Raw genomic sequence first — 23367 nt, forward strand, 5'->3', positions numbered from 1 at the left:
TTCAATACAGCTCCTCTGACCATCTATAGTACTGTATCTTCAACACAAACTCAACCCTCTCTGCATCCCCCACCAATCAGAGAATGCACTCACAGCAGGGCCACTTCACCCCATCTCTCCTTTGGCTCTGCATGTCATAAATCATTGCGCCAGTTAATGTTTTCATTTCACATCTCCGGTCTATTGTATTCCATCATTTCCATAGACTTTCCTTGGTCTGATTTCGCCTCATCTTTCTAACAAAGACATACAGCTCCGTTCTGCTGCCATGGTTAACTCTGCTCCATTTTACTGGTGTCTAGATTGTTCTACCCTAGTCATTCCTCTCGAGCCCCTATGTTACACTCAGCCTCTCCTCTCTCTCCTCCCCACAGGTTCCCCTACCAGGGCTGAGGTGGTATGCTGTGGGTGGAGTGTAGGCTGGTGGATGCTCTCTGCAGGAGGAGGAGGCTACTGGTCATGAAGATCCCCTGCTCCTTCTACTGTTCCCTCTGGTTCCTCCTCCTGCTTGGAACAGGATCCCTGCTGCTCCTCGTCCACCTCCAGGACCTCTCAGAGATGGTCCAGCAGCAGGCCCCAGGTCAGTGTCATGTCCTGCCAGTGACCTTCTATGTGTTATTATCTCCTTGTCACTCTGTGATTCAGTGAGTAGAGCATGGACCTTGCAATGCTAAGGTTGTGGGTTTGATTCCTGCTAGGACAATATATACAAAAGGTGTATGCACTCACTGTACTTGTTGCTTGTACTCACTGAGTTGCTTTAGATAGAGCGTTGCTGTTTTGTATCACTCCCAGTAGAGTGATAGACAAAGATTGTCTCTTTTAGTCATCTTACGATCATTAGGAATTGATGAAGGACAGGTACTGTATGGGTACATCCAAACACAGAATCGCAGAAAAGACAACATTGTGAAGCATGCTCAGGGTCATAAATATCCTATGATGGGCACCAGTTTATAGGAATACTGTAGGAGTAATCCTAGAGACAGTCAACGCCGCGTCACTCCCAAAAGACCATGCCCCTCCCAAAAGACCACGCCCCCGAGGGGGACAGAAGCACCCATCTGTCAGAGGAGCTCATGAAAACAGTGCTGATTTTAAGAACTAAAAACTCATATTTTTCACCAATTTGTTCACTAGATTGGGTCCTGTGGAATATCCCAGATACATAGACAAGTTGAAGAAATTTAGACTCGAAACCTGTCCCTTCAGCTTGCCTTCAGATTACCTGGAGCCACTAGACTCCTCTCTTTGGCACCTTGTGACAATTAGGAACAAGATAAAATCGTAGGTCTGTGTATTTTCACTGGCTGGCACTACAAAATGCAACACAGCACCTTTTTGGCATTATCAACAATTATGCGTTAAAAATGGGTTAGTAATCACACATTCAAAACTGGTCAGTTTTAATGCAAGCTTATAGGAGATCAAGATTGTTGTCCCCTCAGGGGCGTGTTCGTGATGTTTCAACAAAGTCTGCGGATGTACCGACTGTATCAGTTTTGAGAGGACCTTTGAGACACGTAATAAAACTGGTCCTCTGAAAGTCCATCCGTGAGTCAGGTTAGGAGATGTTTGTATTTGTTTTGTACTGTACTGTGCAATGTGTTGCCCCTGGTGTGTAATCATAAGTGGATGCTATGATCTCAGTGTCAGCGTCTCTAGTGATAACAGCCACTTACTGAGAGTGGATATTTACTGGGCTGTTAGGATATATGATAGGATAACGGTATCCCACTTATTGTCCCATACACATGGGTAACATCAAACCCACACAGTTTCAGAGAGTCAGTCATGGATTTTGCAGTGTTGTGCTATACTATAGACACCTTTTTCTGCTCTGTCCCAATTATCCATGCCATGTTCGCATGTTGAAGACAGTATGCTTGAAAGAAGACATTCTTGCAGTTATAGTTGAACACTTAGTGTTTTGTTACTGTTGAAATGTCACACCTCATTTGAGGAATAGAAGAATAATGTGTTGGGGAATCAAAAGAAAAAAATCCGAAAAGCTGTGAAGGAAATTGGAAATGGTTGAGTTCGTAAATTACATTTTAAAGATCAATATAATGGTATAAAAGAACAAACACATCAGAGCCCATGTTTAAATTGCATCTCTTTGAGTCCCATCAGCAGGAAACGCACAATACCTTGAAATTGGTTTTGTGATGTCTTTGGAAATTGCCATGGTTTCCCTTTTGAATCATTCACAGACACTATAGATTAAACAAAGATGTTCAATAATTCTACACTCCCCATGTTAAGGAATTTGACATGGAGAGTGTAATTGTCGGGCGAGAACACAGCATGTGTCCAACACGAATGGCACCACAGTCGTTATTACTCTTCTGTTGCCACTTTATTGAAACACTAACGACATAAACAAATCAAATCAATGAGACATAATCAAATCAAATAACTGAGACATAGTCAAATCAAATAACTGAGACATAAACAAATCAAATCAATGAGACATAAACAAATCAAATAACTGAGACATAAACAAATCAAATAACTGAGACATAAACAAATCAAATCACTGAGACATAAACAAATCAAATAACTGAGACATAGTCAAATCAAATGACATACACAAATGACACAGACAGAAACAAGCTTTTGCACAGGCTAAACATGTCCCGTTTGTGACCCCCATTTGTTGATTAGCACATCATTGACTGATTTAGCTTAGCATTAAATACTGCACCCTCACTTGTGCCCTTCGTGAGTGAATCTAGACCCAGATTGCGCTCAAGTTGACTCAGCCTCCCTCTGCCTTCATCGTGGCCTTCCTGGAATTGCACAGCTATTACAGTGTATTGTAGAGCAGAGCTTCTGTGCCATGACTCTAAAGCCTCTTGTTTTCTTGTAATCCTCCAGATGAACAAAGCCATACTTCTCGCTACAGCCATAGTCTTAGACTGCAATACATCAGAAACTGGCGGTGACTCAGCCAAAACCCACCATTTCGTAAACATTGGTGTGTAGTAATCAGTATGTCTTTCTGAAATTGTTTGTCTCTCTTAACAATGGATTGGTTGTAGAAAACTGTACCATATTATGCATATCACATTGATTATCAAACCGATGTTGTTGCCGCTCATAGTCTAGCCAGGCTTTGCTAATCCATATTAAAGCCTCATTGATTCAGTGTCACTGTGGTATTACAGTTTCAGTGTAGCAGCAGTGGCTACTTCAATGGGTTCTGATTGGGTATCTTCCAGCCCAAACTCTCATTGATTTAGAAAATCATTGATTTCTCTGCTCTGAGGGAGTTAAATAAGTGCACAATGACATTACAAAGAGTGATAATAACTCGCATGCCATTTTCGGATGATTGTCCCTCTTTAATTGAATCAATACGTAACTCACTTCCAGACCTATGAAACCAGATACCTCTCTCCACTATGCAGTATAGTCTAATCCAACAGCATTTAAAGTGCCACTCTGGTTCCTCTTTCAGTACCAGGCCTATTCTCACAGCAGTTCAACTGTTTTGTAACTCAGAACAGTAAACTGAAGGCTACCAAAGTACATCTCCAAATAATGACTTCATTTGACATTGAAGGCATTTTATTCAATAGCTCTCCTCCAGATCATGATGCAAATGTTTTGCTTTAAACATATTGTCATTCAAGTTAAATTAATGGTTTTGTTATTTTTCATTACCTGGTGTTATGAAAGACTACTGCAGGTCGGTAAATTGTCAATAGCCCTCAGAAGAAAAGTGACAGCCTTTGTTGAAAGCAAGGGGCTTTTCAAAACACAATGTAAACAGTGAGCATCACTGTGTTCAGCTGAGGTGAGCCAGTGAAAGAAAAGCACATTACATCACATCAAAGCTGTGGCATTAATGTGGCTGCCTCTCTCTCTCTCAAGAGCAATGTGTAGTAGATTAAATTGTCTCCCTTACGTAACATAATGCAATTTAAAAGTTTCACTACGGATGGGAGATGTGTGAATGGTGTCCAATATCAGTCAAAACAAAAAACGCAAGCTAAACCCTGATTTGAGATTGTGAGATTTAATGAATGTCCACCAAGGTGGCCCAACCCCAGCATGGCCTGCCCAGCGACTGGGTAGGGGTTGGTTCTATCGGCAGCCTCTCTGCTTCTCCATGATAAGTATAATTTGAAATGTGTCTTTACTTCGTTCTGTATGAATATCTCAAGTGACATTCCTATTATTTTGTTTTGTCACAATGCAGTTCTCTGGATAAGACGTTGGTTTAAGTTAAGGGTATCAACTGTAACCCTCTTTTGGTTGAATCTTCTCACATTGATGTGTCTCTAAATGCGTCTGTCTGTCTGTCTGTCTGTCTGTCTGTCTGTCTGTTTGTTTGTGTGTATGAAAACCCTGAAAAAAATACTCTGCTGGGAATTAGCAGAGTTGTTTAGAATAAGGCCCACCTCAATCCAGGGATTAGTATGCCTACTTAAAGGTAGGAGCCAACAGTTCAAGGCTGTGACTAATAGCTAACAACTGCCTGGCAGCATTCAACCAACACAACTGCCTTTGCCTCTAAACCAAGGTTTTCTTCCTCGGTCCTTCGTCGTATTGTCGACTTGAATTCAATGTGGGATAATACAGTGCATAGTATATTTGTTATTTTACCAAGGCATACACCACACAAGTCTGCATTCAATGGTTTCTTTACCCCTGTCTCTCAGAGTACAACTGCGGTCTCATCGCTCTGCAGAATACACTGTTGTGCAGTCTGTGAAAGAATGGGGAGGATGCATTTAGAAGAGCTCAGCCTGATGATTACATCATCCTTTTTAAGGTTTTAAAGTTTTTTAAAGAGCATACTTCATACAAAGTATTTATACTAAGTATAGTTAGTATTTATATTTAAGTACTATATATACAGCGCCCATTCAAAGTAATGTGACAGTGAAGCCTTTTTTCTTCTTTTGGCTCAACACTCCAACAGTTTGGATTTTAAATCAAACAATTAATATAAGGTTGAAGTAGAGATTGAAGTAGAGATCTTTTAGTTTATGGTATTTGGATGGTCATGTTACAGTTTGCTAAAAAGTACCTAAAAAGCTTCTGGAAGGTCTGGAAAAGGGTATTGTGGACAGATAAGATGAATATTATCATGGACCAGAGTGATTGCAAGAGAAAAGTTTGGAGAAAAAAGGACCTGCCCAAGATTTACAGCATACCACCTCATCTGTGAAACATGGTGCAGGGGGTGTTAGGTTTGGGCATGTATAGCTGCCACTAGAACTTGTTTGTCTTATTTGATGATTGTAACTGCTGACGGCAGCAGCAGAATGTAAAGCAAATGCAAGCAAATGCCTCCAAATTCATTAGTAGAGCTACATCATACAGTAAAATAATTACCAAAAACTAGGGAGTTTTTCAGGGCCAAAAAGTGGCCAAGACAATCTTCAGATTTAAATCCAATTCATTCATTTCCTGATAAGATTTAAGGCAAAAATATGTCAAAACAAACAACAACTGAAGATGGCTGCAGTCCAGGCCTGGCAGAGCATCACCAGCAAATATACCCAGCGTCTGGTGGGGTCAGTGGATCACAGACTTCAGGCAGTTATTGCATGCAAAGGATTGTCCACCAAATACTAAACATAAATGCTTGGGCATAAATGCATGCTTAATTTGGACATTTGATAAATCTGTCCCATTACTTTTGGGTACCCGGAAATAGGAGGCCTATGCATAAAAAGTGAGGTAATGTCTGAAGGGTGAAACCAATATATGTACGTACACAATTACCATCAAATAAAAGCTGAGAATCTTTACTTCAACCACATATGAATTGTTAGATTTTTTTGTGTACCATGATCTATTAACAAAAAACACAAAGTACAAATATAATTTACAATCCACACACAAACACCTCTTGATTTTAAACCATTATTTTAATAAATGCAAAATTATTCGTTAATATGGCTAAAAGTTGTTTTTCAATGTTAGTGCCAAAATTCTAATTCAAATGAAAACAAATCCACAGACGTAATTTGATCCGCAAATGCAGATTTGACAGTTCTAATGCTAGAGCGTTAAAATCATTGGATACCTACACAATGCAATACTTTTATTCATAACTTTGGAAAGATGTTTGTCATGCTTTCATTTTTATACACATATTGTGACGTTTGTTTGTACATCATAATTTTTCATGTATTAAAATAATTGTTTACAAATACAAATCAAGAGGTGTGTGGATAGTAAATTACATTTGTGCTTAATGTTTTTTGTTTATGGATCATGGTACACATTTGTAAGTTATGATATTGCCATTAATATATCTCCATACCATAATTTCATTGGTAACTTTTATGTGCCCTACTACTCCCCCACTTGCTTAAGCACCACTTTGGTTTCTTGTCTAGAAATCAGTTCACATCAGATGAATCAGTTCACATCAGTTTAATTGGTAGATTAAGTGGACAGTCTGGGATTGGTACATCCATTTTTTTAAACTTTTAAATTACTAATACAGTATATAGCCATTGATTCTCGAGGGAATGTAATTGATAAATGCCTCATGAGCTTAGGTTCAACTGTCTTACCCCATCAGAACGCAAAATATAAGCTTGTTTTATTCCATTGTTTGTAAACAATGTAATTGTAAATTTCAAGCTTCAAAACATGGTTAAAACTATTGGGGCTACTGCTCTGTCATCTAGCATTTTTCAGTTCAGCCACACATTGAGCGCATTCTCCAAAAACAGACAATTTGCGGTTTACGCTGAACTTGAATCTTAATCGCTCTGTCACATCAATAATGCATTCAGCTGATTCACACGAAAAGTGTGCTGGTAAGTTTTGTCTACCGTTCAACCAATGGTAACTGTGCTCTTCTTCTTCTTCTTCTTCTTCTTCTTCTTCTTCTTCTTCTTCTTCTTCTTCTTCTTCTTCTTCTTCTTCTTCTTCTTCTTCTTCTTCTTCTTCTTCTTCTTCTTCTTCTTCTTCTTCTTCTTCTTCTTCTTCTTCTTCTTCTTCTTCTTCTTCTTCTTCTTCTTCTTCTTCTTCTTCTTGTTATTGCCTAAATGTGTGTGACATCTGCCACAGATAGCAGATTAGACAAAAAAAAATAATCATTATCTTTTTTAAATCTTGCAACTGAAAGACTAAATTACATTTCTAATATTAAAAGCGCATTGACAGACAAATTCATTGGTGTTAAGTAATGTCATAAAGTGGCAGGGAGAATGTTTTGTTATTGTTTTGTTATAGAAAAAATGTAATAAACTAATCGACTGACAGCCCTAATAATTAATATACCTCGTTATATGTTTTCAACAGTGTTTTTGTGTCTAGAATCATTAGAGAATAAGTGTAAAGTGTACTTCCTTGTAATGTTGTGTCAACCAAACCCTCACTTGTGGAGGAGAGTTTGTGTGTAGACACTGTGTTGTTTATGCTGATGCAGGGTGATTTTATTGGTATTAATAGAAGTGGTCAGACATTAAGCGTCACCATGTTATATCGAATGGGATCATTGCATCAGTGTAGCAAGGTCACTTCTCTCTCTGGAGGCACAACACCACCAGGCCAGTGGCAGACAAAGCAGTAACAGACCAGCTACTCCTCATAGAAGCCCATATTAATTAATGCAACTAAAATGCCTTCAATTTAAAAAGTCTAAATAGTATCATAACTGTGAATGGAAGTTCTTTACGTGGTGTCAGTCTAGTCAGATAGATAGATAGGATGAGCCCTTCATAGTTCAGTGGAGAGGGTAGAGAGTTGGTTGGTTAAGTGGTTGAGAGTGTTTTCAGTGGGGTAGAACTGGTTGCCAAGAGACTGCATTGTTGTGTAATCATTCTAAGAATGTGTTCTGTACTATAATATTATTATTATAAATGAAAGTAAAATAAGTAATTGTAATATCAACAGTTGGACTTGCTGATGCAAGCCCACTAAATAAATAATTATGGCTTCCCACAACACTATCTGAGCTGAGGGGAAACCGTTACCTTTTCTTTAAAAAAAAATCTCAGCTCATACACACATACAGCTTCAGAACACCTAGACCTCTGTTGGATAGAGTATGCTGACAGTAGATGTACACACATTCATACTACTGAGGATTGAGTCAGCGCTAACTCAAGGTCAAGGCCTCTACAGGAATTGGTCTTCATGAAACAAGAGCAATTCCCCTGGGCTGGGCCCTTATGTACATGCGTCCTACCAAAAATAGCTCATCGGTACTCATGGACTAATGTTTTCTTTATGAACTGTAGTTTCCATACAAGGTCACAATGTTAGTTTGATGTGTCTGTGGACATGCTATGGAAGCTCAAGTAGGAGAAATTGTATTGTACTGTCCGCCTCCATGCACATTGTTTAGTCCAGGAACACGGTAATGTTGCTGTATTTAAACTCATTATCAGCATTTTATCTCTTTCTTTTTTTTTTAAAGATAAAGAGGCCACATACAGTAAACCCACTCAACTTCTTCTTTCTGACAAGTATGACAATGAGATCACATCCAGACTCCTTATTACCCAGCATGAGCATTGTCTGGGAGAAGCTGCCCACAAAAACAACAGTAACTGAGGATGCCAGCAGGCAAACACCGTCTGAGGAGTCATCTCTCCTCCTGCCCTGAAAACAGCCAGCCCAGACCTGTCACCTTGACTACATTGAGTGCTAGCACATTGCCTGGACAAAACTCTACTGTCACATTATTATTCACTCCATTTATGATAGTTGTTAGCAACCAGTGCCCCCCTCAAGTCACTCACACACTCACTGACATCATAACACATATGCACACACATAATAATCCATCTGCTGTTTATATTGCTTACTGCTTATACTGTTCATATTGTTTATACTGTCCATACTGTATATTTTTTTAGTACTTCTATTTTATTTGATTCTATTTTAAAACTCATTGTATTGTTGCACTACTCTGTGGCACTGTCACTTTTGCATTTCACTGTATACTTGTATGCACGTGACAAATAAAGAATCTTGAATCTTGAGAGCTGTGCATAAACAACTGTTAGCTCAGTTTGCAGGGATGCTTTTCCAACATGTGGGACCTGATGAGACCCTATAGGCCACTCATTTGCATGTTGTATTCAAATAATGACAGATTTGTTTCCTTATCACATATCTACATCAATAAAAAAAGAAACTAAGCAGATTTATTTGCTACTATGAATACAAGTGAGACTGGCAATTACAGATAGACAAAATAAAACTGACACTCATCTGATAAAATGTCCCACTGAACGTAGTCACAGTGAACAGCGCAGGCAGATCGTGGCACCAATGTTTTTCAAAGCTCCCTATCACTCATATGGAGGTGGGATCAACCTAATTCATATTTCCAGCTCACATACAGACCAAGAGAGTGTGGCACTGCCAGCACACACAGAGATAGGCTAACTGGATAGAGTGTGAGAGGGGGTTAATGGAACGAGGCAACCTGGCAGGATCCGTACCCCGTGGGGAAAAGCCAGGCTTCTCATATCTATCTCTCAGATCTGTCTCAGTCTCTCTGCCATCCTCTGACTGAAGAGTTCATTCACAGTTCAGGAGGTGAGGACGCTCATCCCCCGAAGCTTCCCCTCAACAGAACTTCAAATAAAGAGTTCCTCAAGTCTGCTGAGTCAGGTGAACATGACAAGACTGGTCCACACTATATAAGTAATCCCCACCCCAGGACCTTATTCAGTCTATACTACAAGCAGACAGCAAATGCTTCGCGGTGCCTAGAGTACCCTTTGTCTCACACAAGTCCCTCCTATGTAGTGCAGTAAATCAAAATGTGAATCAATGTTTTGCAAGAGTTGGCTGGTATTGAATGCATGGCTCAGACATTGCTATAATGGATGCCAACACTGTTGTGGTTTGGCATGCTTGCAGAGAGTGTAGATCATGTGTCTGACGTTGAGGTAAGTTGCTATGAGTTTTTTTTTCAAACCCCTTTCAACATTCTGTTTACAGATTGTCGATGTTTCAACAACACATACACTGTATGTTTTGGAATGATTAGTCGCCATTAAATGCTCAGTTTGTGAACAAGCATCACCATCATCAAGGGAGTTAACATTTCGGCAAAACCTATTGAAGGCTACTTTTGAAGACAAAAAAATAAGACATTGTGTTGTACTGAGCATGACACTGAATTACTGACATAATTCAGTCATAATACTGACATGGCAAACCGCATGACAATGATCAGCCAATTTTGTAGAACTTTTCACAATAACAATTTTATGGCATTCCTGCGAAAGACCAACCAAGGTATCATATGGAGAGAGACACTGCCCTGCAATGTGGAGTTGTGTCGTGAGAATCCTGATGCCAATTGTCCAAACTCTTAACTCAGGGAAAAGTGGTTGGTGAGTATGTGTGCGTCTTTGTGTGAGAGACAGAAAACGAGAGAAAGAGAGAGAGAGAGAGACAGACAGAAAGAGATAGTCACTCTGCACTCTTTCTTCCTCTTTTCTTCCCTGCAGACCTCACTGTGCCAGATGTGTACCGTCACACTTGATCCTTCAGTTGATCTTTTATAGGAGCCGTTCCCAACATTTGTTTTAGTTTTAACCGACAAGATAAACAAAAACAAATCTCTCTAGATCCCAGACTTAATCTGACATCCAGGAGGCTTTTAATGCGACCCATGAGTGGGACTCAACCTTCCTTCTCTTTTGAAACACTCCATTTTGGAGCCTCAAAAGCAGTCGTGAGCCGACCAGCAATCAACTAAGGGGCTTACATAAGCGGACAAATCTCCAGGGTGATCTGGCCTTTCTTCCATCATCCACCTGCTCTTTGAAGCACGATGGAGCCGCTTTTATTGGATGGTGTCTTGGGTGATTTTTTTTATCACTCTTGGGTGATTTTTTATTGAAGAAGATTGTAGGCAGGGCTGCCATCAGGAATGCCAGGACCTGGGACAGAGTTTGCTGTTTGTCAGTTGTCATTAGTATCATGGCTTTTGTTCTAATCTGTAATAGCATGGTATGGCATGTACGATAAATCGTTTGTTTTTAGGAGAGTATAACCTCTGGTTTTAGTCCAGACACTCTATTTACGAATTGATGAACACAGTCAGACATCTTTATAACCTCATACACGCAGTGATTAATTGGGTGAAATCCATTAGTCTTGCTTTTAGCTGGACGCAACACACTATCTCATGCTGTTAGCCTATCTCAATAAAAATACTTCCTGCTGCCTTAATTGTCTTTTTCACCTTTCTGACACCGGGCTTAAATTCAATTTATAGGCATTTTGTTATGAGGGAAGAAGTCAAGGGGTGTATAAAGCATCTGTGTTTTGATAGACTTCGATTTAGTCATTACAGAGTCATGATAGAAACATCTAGTGCATCTAAATCAGAATGTAGTGACTAACCTTTATTTGGCATTCAACTTCGCTACAATGTGAAAACGTCCATAAGTTCAATAGAAAACTGGTAGTGATGTCTTTCTAATGTAATAGCTAGTTATGTTTTTAGAACCATAATCCAATATTCTGTGAAATGTCTTTTCACAAATCCTGTCACATTTTATACCATCAAGTTTCTCAAACTGTGTTAATCCACTCTAATTTCATGACTCTGTATGGATAAAATAAGAGGTGATTGTCACTATTGTCACGCTAATAACAGGGTTCTGGTTCAAGTGCTGGCTAGTGGATAGCTACAGAAATAGCATCTGTTTTGTCCATTAGCTGCCTTTGTTTCCACATAGTCCACAGAAGCTCCTCTTGAATATCACCATATTGCATTGTCAACAAATTAGCAACTCGTCAGCCTCTCTGCTGAAAGGCTAACTTTCTCCCTAACGTTGCGTTTTTTTTATGAGAAGTCTGTCTGATGTAGAGTGGGTTCAATTTGACTCGAACTTTACTCATGCACTGCTCTCTCAGTCTCTGCATTCTGTGTATTCATGCCTTACAGCATACAGAGCTGCAGTATTGTAATATTTATTTCTCACAATAATCATCCACTAGTTTACTTGAACAGATAAATTCCTCCCTGCTGTTTTATTCATCAAGTTTTTCTCGGAGAGCCTGGACCTTGCTTGATATCATAACGCTTGTCGCTGCCTTGAATAGACGTGAGCGCAACCACAGCCTTATGAATAACACACAATGAATAATACAGCACAGTGTGTGTGTGTGTGTGTGTGTGTGTGTGTGTGTGTGTGTGTGTGTGTGTGTGTGTGTGTGTGGCTGAGTAGATAAATAAACTTTTGGTGACCATTGTTGAGTTGTACAATATGAAGTGAACAGTATCAAAATGATTTCTTCAGCTTTCTTAATTAAGAGTTGGGTGAACATTCTGAAGTTGGTTTGGTGTTCATAGCTTCAACAGTGTTTGTGGTTCTTAATACAATCTACTATAAGTAACTACTAAGTAACCTAAAGGTAACCTAACTAACCCAACAGTAAATATAATTTCTAACTTGTTGAAGAAAGACAAAGTGAGAGATGGGGAAAAACAGTAAAAAGGTATGATACATTTTGCCACAGGTGTTCCTCTGGGGGATAGATAATGGTCTTGGCACATAGGAGTGACATTATGCGGGACACTGACTAGGTGAAAGGGGGGGCACTCTTTCTCCATTTGACATATCTTCAAGTATAGTTAGAACAATACAAAGTAAGCTCACAGTGACCATTCCAATGGAATGCTCATAGTGTTAAAAGTATCAATCACTATCAAACAACTACATTAAAGTTTATAAAGTTGAGCCAGACCACACATTGTACTGTTGAATTGGTTTTCTAAACATTCTTAACGTATAGTTTGTTTGGTCTTCCTAGCTTCAACATTGTATAGTTTGTTTGGTCTTCCTAGCTTCAACATTGTATACTTGGTTTTGTTTTCCTGGCTTCAACATTGTAAGAGCAGTGAGGTTCTAATGGCATAGCGTGGGGGTAGTTCAGAGGAGTGAGAGAGTACTCAATCTTGGCCTACTATACAGAGCCCCCATAAGGATTGGAAAGAGGAAGCATTTTGTCTTCTTATTGTCTAGCTCTATACTCCAATATATATACTCCAATTGATTTGAAATCAAACAACTATGAGGTTAAAGTAGAGATTCAAAGCTTTAATTCAATGTTTTCTTTTTTTCAGATTGGTTTCACCATTTAGAATTTATACAGTTCCCCTGTTTCAGGGAACGAGTAGTATTGTAAAATTGGCTTGACGGGTGGTTAGTTAGGTGTGTTCCGTCATGTTATTTGTGCAGGCATAAGAGAGCTGTCAATGTCTAGTATTGATTCTAGCCATTAGGTTTTCCTTTGGAGTCTGCTATTGGTGTCTGTCAACATGAGGACCAAAGAGTTATCACTGCAACTCAAGAAAGCCATTACTGGGCTGAGAATTCAGAAAGAATCTTAAACATATCCATGCTGAAGTTAAGGCAAAAAGACCTCAAAACAAACAACTGAAGATGGCTGCATTGCAGCCCTGCCAGTGCATCACCAGAGAATATACCCATTGTCTGGTGGGGTCAATGGGTCAGAGATTTCAGGTAGTTATTGCATGCAAAGGATTGTTGACTGAATACTAAACATGAGTGCTTCATTTGGACATTATACTGTATCATTTTTTCCAATACTTTTGGAGCCCTGAAATAGGGGGAGTATGTTTAAAAATGTTGTACTTTCTAAATGGTAAACCCAATCTGAAAGAAAAAAACATTGAAGACAAAATGCTTCCTCTCTCCAATACTTATGGAGGGCACGACAGGGAAGTTCATTTAACCTTACATACAGAATTAACAGTACACATTACAGTACAACAGTAAACTTAATTTCAAAGTTGTTGAAGAAAGAGAAAGTTAGACAGGGACAAACAGTAAAAAGGTATGACAATTATTTTGCTGAAGCAGCCCACTAATAAGTAATTTGAATAACTATAGTTGGACTTGCTGAAGCAAACCCACTAACTATAGTTGGACATGCTGAAGCACCAATAAGTATGGTTAACTATATATGGTTTGCTTACTTAGCAAGCTATATTTCTAGATGAATGGTGGCGTATCTGCGGTAGTTAGTCTGTTAAACAATTTTTCGCTAGCATTAGTGTATTAGCTATCTTCCAAAGGGCTGTTTTTATCAGTGAAAAGGCAGTGTACAGCTGTCTAAGATAAGAGTGTATCACCCACCATCTACTCATCATAGTGCCCTTGATAACTTAGCTGCACTTCTATCCTCCTATGTACATTCTGAAGAATTCATTAATAGCCAACTTAGCTGACTAGCTGGCACTGAACTTGGACAGTAGCAGGCTAGCTAACCAAGTAAGGTAATGTTGGCTAGCAGGGCTTGCTAGCAAAGTAAGATGATACAGCAATGTTAGCTGGCATAGCTTGCTCTGTAGGCTCTGCCAAATAACACAGCTGGTTATCATATACTACTTTGAGGCATGTATAGCTAGCTGTACTACATGTGGTGTTGTGAAGGGACAAAACAAGAGTTCAGTTGATTTAACTTTCCGCAGTGTAAACACCAGGCAGGACAATATCTAACAAGAAGCGCAATTCTTTTCAAGAAGTACGTCGTCCACACACCACTACAATAGTGCTGTGGATGGGCAATCCAGGAGTCAATATGGCGGCCACAACAAAACAGTGACATACTGTAGGTGAAAGTAATGAATTAAAGTAACACAAATGCACAAACCAGAATAACACACACACTTAACCTCCCCATGATACACTCAACCTGCACATGAAGAAACCATGAAATAGAGCCCTAACACCAATGACACACTTCAGTGAATACAGAGAACACAAGTCACAACACAACACAGACAAGTACAGTCTAGACCATGTCTAACAGTACAGGATTGTCGGGGGTCAACATATAGATAGAGGACAGGGCTGATTCTGTAACAGACTGATAAGAGGACAGGACTGTCCAAGGTAAACACAGAAGACAGGACGGTTTCCATACCGACTTGACTGTGTCCACTTGGAGCAGATGACATTGCCTATCATGCCCCTGTTTTGTTGATGGTGGTGTTGTTTTTTATCCAAACAGCATGCTTAGCAGAATATTTTATATTACTATCTACAGCACCGGTAGCCTATCTACAGTATCTGAAACTAGCTAGATTGAGCTAGCGACACCCTCCCTCCCTCACCTGATTAGCTGACCCCAAGAGAACATTGACATTGATTTGCTGAGGTTTGCTAAATTGAGGATTTCTCCACTTATTCTTCCCGCTGGCCAGTTTCTTGTTGCCAATGGACACATAGCAATGGTCATATCACTGACTCTGCCTTCTGTCGTCCTCCTTCCATTGAAAATGGATTACTTTGGTTATGTTGTCATCCCACATGGTTTTTGGTGTTATAGAGATCAGGGTTGTTTCTGTAACAGACAGGACATGACTTTAACAGACTGAAAAAGGACAAAGCTGACCTGGGCAAAATACATTTAAAATGGTTTCAAATATTCAAACTTGAGGTGTGTTTGATTTAGCTTGCCTTGCATGCAGCATTCACACTTCTGAGACTATTCTATTGCTTTCATAGAACTTGCCAAGTTCAATCAATTACACCTCAAGTCACTTCAAATACTGTATGTATTTTGCCCAGGTCTGGGACAGAGCAGTTTCTGTAGCTAACAGGAGTTATCTGTCTCAGGTAATTAATCCATCAGGGGGCTAGATGGAGTTATTACATTGCTACGTGTTCTGGAAGTGTTGGTACTGAGGGCTGATTTTGGACGAGGCAGTCCTCAGGAGTGGTGGTAAAGAGCGTTCTTATCTCCTAACCTCTCCACCTCTCTTCACTCCACTCCACCCCACCTTTCCCCTCACTCCTCCACTCCTCTATCTAACGTCACGGTATCTTTTATTGATGGAAAGGTTATGAATATTTGAAGACATTTCAGCGTGACTTGAAAGGCTTTCACAGAGTACTGTGGAAAGAACCATCCTGTCACAATGTTTCATGCTCACTGCAGAGGTAATGAGCTGAATGAACCTCTATGTCAACACAGAGAGGATAGCATAGAGGATCAGCCTAGTGATGGCAATACTTATATACAATAACTCTCTTACACAAAGAAATACTCATTCACATACACGAATGCAGTACATACACACACACACACACTGGTAACTTTCTAAATAATAATACAAGCATTACAGTGAGAGGTTTCGACAAAATACAAATTATTCCCTGCATGTCAAATCCTTACTGCAGTATACAGTATGTAATAACAGCTTGATTATCATTTTTTTCCATATCTGGAGGAATCTTTTCTTTTCTGTACTTTATTTGGAGCTGCTGATGCAAAGGCATTGGAGCGATAAGGCCTACTTCAGCAGAATTGCACCCAATGGGCCAAAGCTGAACACATTAAAAAGTGAGTCAACGTTTGGTGTAGTTTGGAATCTCAATTCTCTTTAGCTAGCGCAACAGTGCTTGCAGTGCTTGCAACCAATCTTAACTAGATCTGGAAAGCGTGTATATAATGTATGTTAGGTTGACACATTAACTCTCACAAGATTACAGATCTCACCTTAAGTTGGTTGCAAGTCATTTATCCCTGTGAAATTACAGTAATCCGCTCTTGTCGGCTTTCTAAAACATTTGGCACCACAAATTCTGGCAAGTTATTAGCATGCTTTGCATTTGACTGGCGATGTGACACAAGCACACTATTTCATGAGCTGGCATGAAGCAATCTCAAGTTTGCTTGTAGGCTGTTACTATAAAAGGTACACAGGGGGAAGAGCTTGGGTGATTTCTACAGTGAGCTTCTCATCCAAACGTGACCGGCTGTAAAAATGGATTGGCATGGATGCAAAGTAATCAAAATCAAACATGTTAATGTGTAGGTGATAAATCATGACGCCTAATGTACAGTAGTAGGTCTTAAGATTCTAGTACTGTACTTTTACATTGCAAGGATGGAATACAGTGACACCAACTGTCACTAATCACATTACATAGTTCTTTTCACTGTTGACTGCACACTCATTTACATCACTGCTTTGCTGCATACATAATAGAGTTTAGTGGGACCAGGTGAACTCCACTGTACATCAAACACAGGTTATGTGGGGTAACTTGGGATGACAGCAATTATGCAGGAAGCTGAGTTCAATCGACCAGTGTTCTGGCTGCATGAATAAAATAGTAGACGGAGCATGAATATATTGTTGATTCTCTTTGATTTCTCAATGTTTTCATTCTGTTGGTAGCTTATACATCCTTACCAGAGGAAACCATATCCAATAAATACAGATATCTATGTGCGGAAATTAGTTTGATTGCTTTCCTCTTTTTAATGTCTGTACGAAAAAAATGAAAATGTTTTCCTTTTTTTGTTGTTGCATCAATTAGTTATACAGCACACTGTAGTAAAGAATTGCATGCAGGCATTTTGATAAGCCACCACTAATCTCTCTAAAGAATATTGCATTTGTGATGGCAAGATTGTACAGGATATTGCATTTGTTATGGCAAGATTGTACATGGCATTACAATGACTTTAGTTTTGAAATAGTTTACAGTTCATAATGTCTGTTTATGTTTAAGCATGTGTGTGTGTGTGTTGGTGTGTGCGTGTGTGTGTGTGTGTGGGACACCCTCTCACGCTATCATTAGCACGCTGCATTCCCAAGTCACTGTGGTGCTCAGGGTCCATGGGGATTGGCTGAAGCAAGTGCTGAGCTGTGCATAAAACTTGGCGGTATGTAGTTAATGAGGCTCCCGCGGGGAGGGACGCAATCAGCATGGGCTACGTGTCAGTAAACACACCTGTATCGTCCTCAGGATTCTGCTTTGTTTCTCCTCAGAGCTGTTTAGCTACAGTTGCACTTTTTGGAGTTTAAAAGTTGCATTCATTTTTAAGTTGTGTAAGGAGTTGAAGGGGAAAAGATAAAGAGCAAAGCATGAATATGACAGAATGGGAATTACGGTAATTACATCAAATAAGCACAACTGATGTTTCTAATACCACAACCCAGATTGAGTTAGGTCCTGACTACAACCCAGATTTAGTTAGGTCCTGACTACAACCCAGATTTAGTTAGGTCCTGACCACAACCCAGATTGAGTTAGGTCCGGACTACAACCCAGATTGAGTTAGGTCCTGACCACAACCCAGATTTAGTTAGGTCCTGACCACAACCCAGATTGAGTTAGGTCCCTGACCCTGATGTGATGCTGTGACAACATCAGTCTGCTGCTGTGTGTGGCCAACATCATTTCCCCTCAAGAGATAAACAATGATAGGGAGAGCAGAGAGAGAGAGAGAGAGTTATGGAAGTGACTAATGGAGTCTATCGCTAGACTAATAGAGTCTCACCGCTAGACTGACAGCAGACAGACGGCGGTCTAAATCCGGTGCTTGGCTGGTAAGTAATTGGCCCTCCACCGTGAGGCAGTCTGTCCATCACGTGTGGCAGGCGGCCTCAGCTCTGGCGTGTAATCGATCGATGGGTGTGTAGGTCAGCACTGACAGCACTGACACACAACTCTCCTGTCCTCTTCGCTGACGTGTGCTGTCAGTCAGGCCCCCAGTTGTCACGGAAGCGATAGACAGGATTTGTGGGGACAGGGACCTACTGTAAGCTGTATGCAGAGTGAAGTTTAAAGTTGAAAGTCATGTCTCGGCTTTTACTTAATTTGTCATTGCGAGAGGATCAGTTTGTCGGCAGGTGCAAATCATGAGTCAGTCCTGGGGTGGGGGAAGGTGGTTGTGTGTGTGTGTGTGTGTGTGTGTGTTTGTGTGTGTGTGTGTGTGTGTGTGTGTGTGTGTGTGCGCGCGCTTGTAGGTGTCAGAACCTTGGCAGCAGGTGCAATATTTACAAGCCCTCTAAAATAGATATGTAAACAATCTCACTGGGCTTGTGCCTGTGTTCTGAAGACATGCTGGTAACAGATATCACAGAGACAAAATAACACCATGCTATTTCATATACACATTCATGAGAGGACAGACAGACATCCATGAGGCCTGATTCATTTTCGCCAGATACTGTAGTTTCAGTAGCTGATCCCTTTGTTATCCCAGCTAAGTCACCCTACAGTAACGGCTCTATAGATCTATGTGGAGTAGAGAGTAATGAAACCCTACTGTAACAGCTCTATAGATCTATGTGGAGTAGAGAGTAATGAAACCCTACTGTAACATTGCTCTATAGATCCATGTGGAGTAGAGAGTAATGAAACCCTACTGTAACAGCTCTATAGATCTATGTGGAGTAGAGAGTAATGAAACCCTACTGTAACATTGCTCTATAGATCTATGTGGAGTAGAGAGTAATGAAACCCTACTGTAACATTGCTCTATAGATCTATGTGGAGTAGAGAGTAATGAAGCATGGAGACAGTGGTTCTTCATCTCTCTGTTTGTCATCACAGCGCAGCCTGAATGTAACCTTCAGATGATCCTAGGGCTGCTGCTGAGAGAGTGTCAGTGTGTGTGCGTGCGTGCGTGCGCGTGTGTGCGTGCGTGCGGTGTGTGTGTGTGCGCGTGTGTAGTGTGTGTGTGTGTCAGTGTGCATATTGCATCCCTCTTATTGCTGCTGTGAGGCCATCTGGATTTCCCATTACCCCTGGCACATAAACACACTAGCTGTATGTGTGTGGTGTGCGTGCGTGCGTGCGTGCGTGCGTGCGTGCTCTATATTTTGGAGCTGGCAAGGTTGTCATTGTTCTGTGCATTATCACTCATCTTTGTTGAGCTTTCTCAACTGCCCAACAAGTGTACAGATTATGTGTTAGCAGTCTATAGAGATGTACTGTGGAGAGAGTATATATAGGACAGTTAGGATTGGATGCCTCATGCCCAAGGCAGTTTATCTCATATGGTAGCTTTACATACTACAGCACTGACCTGAATCATACTGTGCTGGCTCTGATATTTTGTTTCCACATTGACCTGTTGAGTATTATTTCAGCTACTCACTATGATGGATGCGTAACCAGGGCAGCCCAGCCCAGTACAGCTCAGCTCAGCTCTGTGGGGTAAATTAGGGTATGGTGTCTGCTAGGGTAGCTTTGTGCTAGCAACAGTTGGGCCTACTTCAGGTCTCAGTGAGGATGGCAATTCTACCTGTGAATTACCTCAACTTCATCTTCATGCTGTCCAGCTCCGCTTGCCTACTTCATGTGTGAACATAACATGGTAGCTCGATATACACTTACCAAGCACTTTATTAATTTACCCATCTTCTAATGGCTACTTCCCGCATGATAATGCACCATGTCACAAAGCAAAAGTCGTCTCAAACTGATTTCATGAACATGACAATCAACAGTGTTCTTCAGTGGCCTTCCCAGTCACCGGATCTGAACCCAATAGAACACCTTTGGGATGTGGTAGAACGGAAGATTCACAGCTTGAAAGTGTACCTGAAAAATCTGCCGGAATTGCGTGATGCAATCATGTCATCATGGACCAGAATCTCAAAGGAATGTTTCCAACATCTTGTGGAATCAATGCCACAAAGAATTGAGGCTGTTTTGAGAGCAAAGTGAGGCCCGACCCAGTATTAGTATAGTGTTCCTAATAAAGTGTTCTGTGAGTGTATATCAACCTAACTCCAATGTTGATAAGTACTCTTAAGGAAGACAATGTTCATGTTTCTCAAATGTTGTCTTTTGTTTCTTGGCGGTTTAATTCCAGAATGATAATAAAACTTTCAAATCATTCAAAAAAAATGTAAAAGAAATTACAAATTATTATTTTGTTCCCTTTGACGGTTGTCACATTTCTAGTCAGTCAGTTACTGTGTAATTAATCACCTTGAGTTTTCAGTTCAGTCAGAATGAAAACATGATGTGCCTATATTGTGCTGATGTGGCATCTTGGGATATTTCCATACTGTCACAATTTCTGTCCTATTTCGTATTGTCACTTATTTTTCTAAAGATTAATTGGCAAAGTTGCTTTGGAAAAGGAGAATTTGTTCTTAGCAACTCATAACCTTAGCAAATGGACTAGGTCAATCTTCCGCCGTAGATTGAAGACCCATCTCTTCAGGCTACATCTTAACGGTCCCTCCTAAAGACCTCTTCACCCCCACTTTATCTTATGATGACTGATGGATAGATGATTCACCTCCTTAAACAAATGTATTTGTTGTAAGTCGCTTTGGATCAAGGTGTCTGCTGAATGCCAAAAATGTAAATGTAAATGTAAATGACTACTAGCTTAAAGAGTTGATAAAACACGATACTGGTGAGCAGCAGTCTCACTCTGCATCTGTCTCTCTCTCTCTCTCTCTCACACACACACACACACACACACACACACACACACCTGGCGCTTGATCAAAACCTAACCTTGAGTCATCTCCTAGCGACACCATCTGTAATGCACACCATCTCTCCTACAGGATCTCTCATGATAATACTTTCAGCTTGGCTCTTCATGTAATATGCGATGCTACCAATGAAACCTCACTTTGCAGGCAAATGTCAGTGGTGACAGAAGTGGTGACAATCAATAAGCTAAATAAAATCATTTTGCAACATCTTTTGTTTTGTGTACAATCATATTCCTTTTAGAATTTTGTGATTGAATTTGGAAAGTCTGACTCAAAGTCTGTCTCTAACCCCGCTTTTCTCTCTCTTTCTCTGTCTCCAGATGCAAAGCTTGAGGTTGCTCGTAGATGGCCAATTCGAAAAGTAAGATAATCAGTTACCTTGCTCCATTCCCTCAGTTACCTTGCTACAGTCCATCAGAGAGACTGTAGTGAATGTAATGAAATGCTGCCATCATGAGGATTCTTTAGTGAATTACATTATAAATAAACAAAAAACAATGGTGTCATGTTTATTTTACTACATAGCCATATGTAAACTTTGTGTTATGGCAATGTTATTCCTTATAAGGACAGGCTTTGTCATTATGGATGGCAACAACTCAACTAAGGCAGGAACAACACTTCAACACGTCAATTAGATTACCTAAATTATTTAATTCTTCTCCCCAAGGAATTGTCCTATAATTTCTGTTCATACATGTGCTCTTTCTGTGCCATAGGAGCTGTACTCTGACTCTGGCCTGGGTGGAGGTTTAGAGGGAGCAGCGGGGGTGGACATCATATTCTCTAACCCCACCCTCCCCAGACAGCCTCCTGCCTTCCACTGGCAGCCTGACTCATTGCCCCCAACCTCTGAAGACCTGGCTAGGAGCCCCAAACCACCAGTCACAAAACGCCACAGGAAGCTGCTGCTAAAGAGTGGTTCTATGGCCCCAAGCGCCCCCTCTGGTAAGGAGGACCAACACCTGCGGGACCTAGCTCAAACCCAAGCGTCCCGTCGGCGTTTACTGATGGAGGTGTGTGCTAAATACCAGCCGAGCGCTTCCAAGCAGCCCATCTCCCGCCGGCAGGTGTCCCGGGTCTACGTGGAGGACAGGTCTGGCCTCCTCTACTGTGAGGTGCCCAAGGCAGGCTGCTCCAACTGGAAGCGGGTGCTTATGGTTCTGGGCGGCAGTGCCACCTCCACCCGGGCGATCCCCCACGACGTGGCCCACGACGCCAACCACCTGCGCCGCCTGGATGCCTATGACCAGAGGGGCATTGCCCAGAGACTCCACTCCTACACCAAAGTCCTCTTTGTTCGGGAACCCTTCGAGAGATTAGTGTCTGCCTTTCGCGACAAGTTCGAGAGCCCCAACTCATACTACCACCCGGTGTTCGGACGGCCCATCATCTCCAGGTACCGCACCAACGCGTCGCGGGTCGCCCTGGAGACCGGCGCCGGGGTCACCTTCCGGGAGTTCGTCCAGTACCTGCTGGACGTGCGGAGGCCTGTGGGGATGGACATCCACTGGGAGCCGGTCAGCCAGCTCTGCAGCCCCTGCCTCCTCCGCTACAACTTCATCGGAAAGTTCGAGAGCCTAGAAGAAGAGGCTAACTTCCTGTTGCGGAGCATCGGGGCACCTAGCAACCTCACCTTTCCCGACTTCAAGGACAGGAACCCCAACGCAGAAAGGACTTCCTCCAATATCACCCAGCGCTACTTTGCACAGTTGAACTCTACAGAGAGGCAGAGGGTCTATGACTTTTATTACATGGATTATCTCATGTTTAATTACCCCAAGCCTTTGAAAGACTTGTACTGAAGAGCTGGTTGCCGGGTTGATATTACAAACAATGTGGAGAGATTATCCTGTGGAACTTGAATAAGCACTGCAGACACATTCATGTGAAATATAAATTATTGTGTTATGAATGTGTGATAAAGAATTTTGTCATTTTAATTGAATTATGTAATTGTACTACTTGAGCACAGGTGCACAGCTTTATTCCTAGTCTTTATAGGAATAGTGTGCTGGTGGACTTTGATGTTGATACACTTGCAGACCATGTTCTTGAGTTTTATTGATTGGCAGGCATAGGCCACACTATAATGAATCCCATCTCCAATGAATTGGACT

General features: G+C 41.0%; 1 protein-coding gene across 1 annotated transcript; it reads left to right on the forward strand.

Moving 5' to 3' along the window:
- Positions 1-399: 399 nt before the first annotated feature.
- LOC310802251 (carbohydrate sulfotransferase 8) lies at positions 400-23052 on the forward strand (the record flags this gene model as incomplete). Its single annotated transcript, XM_083666541.1, has 3 exons — positions 400-580; positions 21568-21608; positions 21967-23052. The coding sequence occupies 3 exons, from the start codon at positions 400-402 to the stop codon at positions 23050-23052; spliced, it is 1308 nt and encodes a 435-aa protein (XP_083522667.1).
- Positions 23053-23367: the final 315 nt, after the last annotated feature.

The sequence above is a fragment of the Argentina silus genome, assembly GCF_951799395.1.
Source record: "Argentina silus genome assembly, chromosome: 3".
In the NCBI taxonomy this organism is placed as follows: domain Eukaryota; kingdom Metazoa; phylum Chordata; class Actinopteri; order Argentiniformes; family Argentinidae; genus Argentina; species Argentina silus.